At 42.6% G+C, this 6,973-nt stretch overlaps 1 protein-coding gene across 1 annotated transcript; it reads right to left on the bottom strand.

Annotated features, from left to right (window-relative positions):
* Window positions 1-4,050: 4,050 nt before the first annotated feature.
* On the bottom strand, window positions 4,051-5,010 carry LOC129673881 (olfactory receptor 5V1-like). The gene has a single exon (XM_055603739.1). It carries the CDS (start codon window positions 5,008-5,010, stop codon window positions 4,051-4,053), a length of 960 nt encoding a protein of 319 aa, XP_055459714.1.
* Window positions 5,011-6,973: the final 1,963 nt, after the last annotated feature.

Genomic DNA, 6,973 nt, shown 5'->3' with positions numbered 1-6,973 from the left:
TCTATCTATCTATCTATCTATCTATCTATCTATCTATCTATCTATCTGTATAAGAATGGCCTGTAGGCGCACAGATTTGAAGCTTAGTCATCAGGAAGTGGTATTACTTGAAAGGGTTAGGTGATGTGTATGTATATACTGAACACTGAAATGGAAAAAAAATAATTATAATATTCATTTGGAAATAGAAAAAGCCCGATTAACCAACCAGTTCTGATCCAAAAGAACAATGTTAGAGCTGTCATAATACATAAATTCAAGTTACATGACAACGCTATTGTCCTAGTGTTCTAGTGCTGTGAAGACACACCAAGGCCACAACAATGCTTATTAAAAAAAAAAAAAAAAACATTTAATTGAGACTTACTTACAGTTTCTGAGGTTTTGTCCATTATCATCATGGAAGCACGCAGGCAGACATGGCGCTGGAGAGGTAGCTGAAAGTTCTACAGCCAGATCAGCAGGCAGCAAAAAGAAAGAGCCACTGGGCCTACTTCACAGCCCACTTCCAGTGACGCACTTCCTCTAACAAGGCTGTACCACCTAATTCCTTCAAGTAATGCTACTCCGTAGTGACTAAGCTCCAAATCTCTGAGTTTAGGGGGGCCATCCTCATTCAAACTACCACATTCCACTTCCTGGCACCCATAGACTTGTAGACAAATCATAAGGCAAAATGCATTTAGTCCAACTTCAAAAGTTTGCATAGTCTATCACAGTCTCAAAAGTATTTAAAAGTCCAAAGTTCAAAGAGTCTTCTGTGACCCAAAGCAATCCCTTAACTGTAACCCATGTAAGATCAAATAAAAAAAGCAGATCACATACTTCCAACATATAATGGCACAGAATATATATCACCATTCCAAAATTAAGAAAAGGAAGCATCAAAGTGGAAGTTTCTGGTTTCTTTGAAAACTCAGCTGTGTCTGTGACATGTGACTGTTTTATGTTTTGGTCCCAAATATGGGATATGGGAATATCACACACACACACACACACACACACACAGAGAGAGAGAGAGAGAGAGAGAGAGAGAGAGAGAGAGAGAGAGAACACAGCCCCCACAGAAAAGAGCCCCCATGAAAAGGTATGATGTTTGTCAGCTGCAAACTACCTTGTGTGAGGGGCGTGGTTTTGGTGAGCTATAAAACATCCTCCTGGGGACTCTGAGAAGGGACAAATAGAAGCCCACAGACAGTGAGACCTCGGGTTTTGCATCTGTACACTCTTCAATGGTTGGCATTGCTTTCCTGGTTTTCACAGAGAGAAACTCTCCAGAGAACTTTTCTTGCTGCTTAGGCAGTTTTGCCACTTTGGTGGGCTTGGGCCGCTTGAGAGGAGTCTAGCCAATTTTGCTGAGTGGTACCACTGCTGTTTACTGCTGCTGTTTGACTGAACCGCTGGTGTCCTGACAACTGAGATGGGTGTATCCCCAAAGAACCCAATGACCCTAATCAGCAGGAAGTAGATAAAAGAGTTCTACAGTGCTTTCCCTGCTAATCTCCTACCTAAGGGTGGGGGTTAGAAGGGAGGTAGAGGAGTTTAAGAACCTTAAGTAAAGTAGGTGTTTGAAAGAAATCTAAGCCTGCAGAGCATAGTGAGGAAATACTGGACAAAAGCAAGACTGAAAACCAACAAGGCAAATTCCAAACTCTATATCTGATGTCAAAGCACTCTTCATATCTCTAATTCCTTCCAGATGCAACACATTTCTTTTTCTTGGGCTGGTTCTAGTCTCGTTTGGCAGGTGTTTCAAGACTCTAGCATCTCCAGTATCTTGGGGTTTCCGATATACTCCAGGCTTCTTCCCAGCTTCACAAAATGGCCTCTCTGGTCTCCATGCAAAGGCACCCCTGACACAAGCCTGGCCTCAGTAGAGAACTCCACAACCCATTTCTTGTATCCTTGAGTCTAAAACCAGAACCACATGGCTGAAGCTGCCAAGTTCTGCTGCTTGCTGGGGCTGGAACTTGGCCCCCTAATTCAATTATATCTGCATCTGCTTTCCATTTTCAATGGTCTCCTTCACTGCTTAAGCTCTCCTTTAATTCTTTTTCACAAATTGGAAACTTAGGTGTGTGGGATCTTGCCCTGAGGTCACAACTCCCTTTATTCCTTTTAGCACCAGGCATTTCTTTAAGCCTTTTCTCTCCTTGAGCACTAGACTTAACTTCATTATACTTCCTGGTGCTCCTTTTCTCCTCAAACTATACATTTTTTTAAAAATTTTTCTTGTTCAGTTTGCTCTTTTCCATTACAGATCTGCATAGGAATGCCACTAATAGCCACATGACACAGTCAATACTAGCCTGTCTTGAAGTCTCCTCTGCCAACACCATTAATACAAAATTCTTCTATTTAGCCTCAAGTAAATTGTTTTGGACAAAGGCGAAAAGTAGTCACATTCTTTGCCAAAATACCACAAAAATGGTCTGAAAACTAAGCTTCAAATCGCTGAGACTATGGGGACCATTGTCATTCAAACTATGACAGCTATAGTGACAAAACCAGAATTTTACTGCCAAAAACAGAACAGACAATGCAGCAGTACGTGCACACTGCTATGGCGATTATTTCTACAGAGGTCCCATAAAGAGACTACCGGATAGGCACATGTTGAAGTCTAAGGCAGAGCTCTATATCTCACTCACTATAAAAATCAGCTCAAAATAAATCAAATACCTCAAAGTAAAATCTACAAATTTGAACTCATTTAAGGAAAACACACAAAAAAAGAAACTTCAAGATAAAAATTCAAACATCAACTTGAATAGAATTCCAGTACTTCAGAGAAAAAGAGCGAGACTTGACATTAAAAAGCTTCTGCAGGTAAAAGAAATGGTGAGTAGATTGAAGAGACAGACAACAGAATTAGAGAACATCCTTTTAAGTTATTGATCTGACAGAGAATTAATATCCATATTGTATAAAGGACTAAAAAATTCTACCCCCTAAAACCAAATAACTCAATCAACAAACAAGCTAATGAACTGAACAGACATTTTCAAATGCAGAAGTTCAAGTGGCCAATCAAAAAAAAAAAAAAATCCATGTGTTTAGCCATCAGAGAGCTACAAATGAAAACTATAATGATATTTCATCATATCTAGTTAGGATTGTTTAGAATCAAGAAAATAAACAAGGACTAAAATAATATACTGACAGGAATACAGAGGGAAATAAAATTTTATATAGCATTGCTAAGAATGTTAATCAATGCATCAACTGTTAGGGCAAGATCTTCCTGTGGTTAGGTAGGTCATAGGCCCTAGGACAGAACCTACCATATTACTTGTCTGCTACAAGGATTTAGTATTAAGCCGATTCCTAATGACTTACCATTATAAACACAGATTGATGCATTTCTCAACCCTCATCACAAAAACTTTTCTTTTCAGGAGATAGTAATTAATATAGAAACCCATAACTGGTCAAGGCACAGATAATGAAAGAATTTGGAATGCTGAGCATATGTGGGACATCTGGGTTACACCTCCTCTCCCAAAGCTCAGAGGTCGTTGTAGAAGAGGAGACAGACCGAGCATAAGAGTCGGAGGTGGTGGATGACTACACGGAAACAGAGTCTTCTGGACAGAGCCATGAAGCTGTGTAGATGAGCTCGCAGTGGCTGTGATGATACACACAAGGTCTGTGCAAACTCAGTCCAGCCCAGATCCCAGCATGGAGAGGGAGGATAGCTGCAAAGTTCTACCCCTAGCTGAGGAGCTACTGGGAACTGGTAGTTTCCAGGGGGTGGAAAGCCAGTTTTCTTTAAGGGTGCGGCCCCTGGTAAGACAACTGTACACCAGGGAAAGGCCATACAGCCAAGAATATATGAGCAGCAAAACTGAATTTGATATGAGTTTAAAAAAACAGGTTAAAGAGAACACAAAATTGAGCAGGTAGGGCAAAGGGATGGATCTGGAAGGAGTTGGGAAAGGGGCTGAATGTGGTTAAAACACATTGTGCAAAATTCTCAAAGAACTAAAAATACATTTTAATGTACTAGGAAAAGGAGGGGGAGAAAGAATAACAAGACAGACAAACAATTTAGTTGTTAATATCACTAGAGAATCCATGTTTTTTAGTAAGCGTTCTCAGAGCGCTCTTGACCTCCTTGTTTCTCAGGCTGTAGATGAGGGGGTTCAACATGGGGGTCACAACACAGAACAGCACAGACACCAAGATGTCCATGTCCAGGGAGTAGCCTTCCCTGGGTCTGTCATAGTTGAAGTTGGCTGTTCCAAAGAAAACTACCACCACAGTGAGGTGGGAGGCGCAGGTGGAGAAGGCCTTTCTCCTCCCCTGAGCAGAGGGAATCCTCAGGATGGCAGAGATGATGAGCATGTAGGAGCCTGCGGTGAACAGGCAGGGGCTCAGGCCGATGGTGGCACTGGCCACGTGGAGCACAGACTCATTGACAGAGGTGTCTGAGCAGGAGAGCTTCAGGAGCAGTGGGATGTCACAGAGAAAGTGGCTGATCTGGTTGGGGCCACACAGAGTGAGCATGGCTGTCAGGGCCGTGTGAGTCACAGAGTTCACCAAGCCACACAGCCAGGACCCAGTCACCAAGCTGACACAGACCTTCACACTCATGAGAACGTGATACTGAAGAGGACGGCAAATGGCCACATAGCGGTCATAAGCCATAGTAGCCAAAAGCACACCCTCCGTGCCAGCACACGTCACAAAGAAGAAGATCTGGGAGAGGCAGCCTTCATAGGAGATGGTCTTCTTCTCCCTGAAGAAGTTCACCAGTGTGACGGGGATGGTGGTGGACGTGTAGCAGATGTCCAGGAAGCTCAAGTTGCTGAGGAAATAGTACATTGGGGTGTGGAGAGCCGGGCTGACCCTGGTGGCCACCATCAAGAGTGTGTTCCCCAAGAGCGTTGTCAGGTAAATGGCCAGGAAGACCAGGAAGAAGAGGCCCTGTAGGCTGGGGTGGTTGGAAAATCCCAGGAAGATGAATTCTGTGATGCGGGTTTGATTGCTCATTTCAAGCGGAGTCATTGCTGCAAACAGAACAAGGGACTCAGGGTAAATTATACTGGAGACAACACTGTCAAACACTTCTCTAAACTGCCAAAGCCATCTCCACTAAGAACTCATACTGCAGGGAGTCTGGATGGTGGTTGCCTGAGGGGTTAGTCTTAAAATGATCAGTATCACAGACCAAGCCAATTTCTAACCCCAGAACTTCCCATGAACTTGCATGGCTGGTGAGGGGTGAGAATAAATGGGAACACACTTACTTACAGCCATCACTAATCCCTCAGCCCCTGCATTGTTGTCAGCTCAGTCTTTCCCAGGCTCAATACTCTCTCTCTCTCTCTCATAGGTCTTCTTTTCTTAAACATCTAGTTTTTCTCTAAAAGTCATACATTATAACAACAAAGAAAACCACACGAGTTCAGTCATCTGCAGACCAGATAGATCAGTGTTCGGCCTCAGCGCACTGCTCTGTAGGGTCCTTTTCCTTCCACTTTACAGACAGTGTGTGCACGCTTGTCAGGAGTTACTCATTTGTGCACGTACGTAGAAGCCACAGGTGGATCTTAGGTGTACTTTTGCTGGAACTGTTCGCCTTGTTTTTTGAGGCAGGGTCTTTCACTGGGACCTTGGGTTGGCCAGTTAGGCTAGACTGACTATCCAGGGAGCTCTAAGGAGCTTCTGTGTCGCTCACCCAGCACAGGGGTTACAAGCACATGCTAACAACACCAACTCCTTATTTGGGTGTGGGTGTCAAACTCAGGCTCTCACACTCGCATAGCAAGCACAGCACTGACTGAGTTATATGCCCACGCTCAATTTAAAACTGTAAAATACTAGCAGCACATTTTTCAAAGTGGAAAGAACAAGATTTAAACTATTTCTAGTCACAGATTATATGATTTTATATATAGAAAGTCCCTGGCAATTCACCAGAAGACTGCTAAAACCAATAAACAAGTTTGGCAATATTGTAAATAAAACCAAACAGTACCAGGCCGTTTGTACTGATGACCTAGGAAGAATATTAAGAAATCAATTCCGTTTGCAGTATGTCTAAAAGAATTAAGTACTTAGAGTCAATCTTACTAAGGAGATGAAAGCTCTGGACAACAAAACTACAAAATACGGCTGGAGAAAATGAGACAAAGCCTAAACAAAGGAAAAGAAATTTTGTGTTCATCATTAGAAGACTTAACATTGTTAAAACGTCAATAACACCCAAGGAGATGTAGAGATTCAACACAAGTCCTGTCGTGTTGCTGCTGTTGTTGTCTTTATCCATTAGAAGTCCGTCTCCAAATCTGTGTGGGATTGCACAGGATCCCAAGTACAAAAACACACTGGAAAAGGAATGAAGTTGGAACACTCATACTTTCTAACTGAGAAATGTACTTACAGTCATTAAAATGATATGGTACTAGCATAGGAACAGTCACCCAGTCCCAGGTAATAGAACAGAGAGCCCAGAATGAAAAAAGCCCTCACATAGAGAAGTTGGCATAATTTGAAGGGGGACACCTGGTACTCTTAAAAAGTGACTCAGGGGAAACTGTCACTATGCTGAGGGTTGAAGTGGGCCTTTACCTTACTTTACACACAAAACTCACTCAGGATGGATCAAAGATCTGAATACCAGATATGTAGGCAACAACAAACATAAACATATTATACACTTCACTGACTTAAGAAAGAATTGCGAAAATATGTAATAAATGGAAAAGGAGGCTTAAGTGGGGAGAAGGATGTGCAGAGGAGGGGGTTGGGGGGGATAACTAATATGGAAGATGCTTGAAAAAGCCAGATGGAAACCTATTACTTTATGACCTTCCTAAGCTCTGTGTGTGTGTGTGATGACCTTCCTAAGCTCTGTGTGTGTGTGTGTGTGTGTGTGTGTGTGTGTGTGTGTGTGTGTGTGTGTGTAAGAGTATCACCTCTAGTAGGTCAGTCACACCCCATTGAATGGTCCCACAGCAGGAGTATA

The sequence above is a fragment of the Psammomys obesus genome, unplaced genomic scaffold (genome assembly GCF_907164565.1).
Source record: "Psammomys obesus unplaced genomic scaffold, mPsaObe1.curated_primary_1811, whole genome shotgun sequence".
Classification (NCBI taxonomy): Eukaryota; Metazoa; Chordata; class Mammalia; order Rodentia; family Muridae; genus Psammomys; species Psammomys obesus.
The sequence above is the reverse complement of the archived record's forward strand: the minus strand, read 5'-3'. Positions and strand labels throughout refer to the sequence as shown.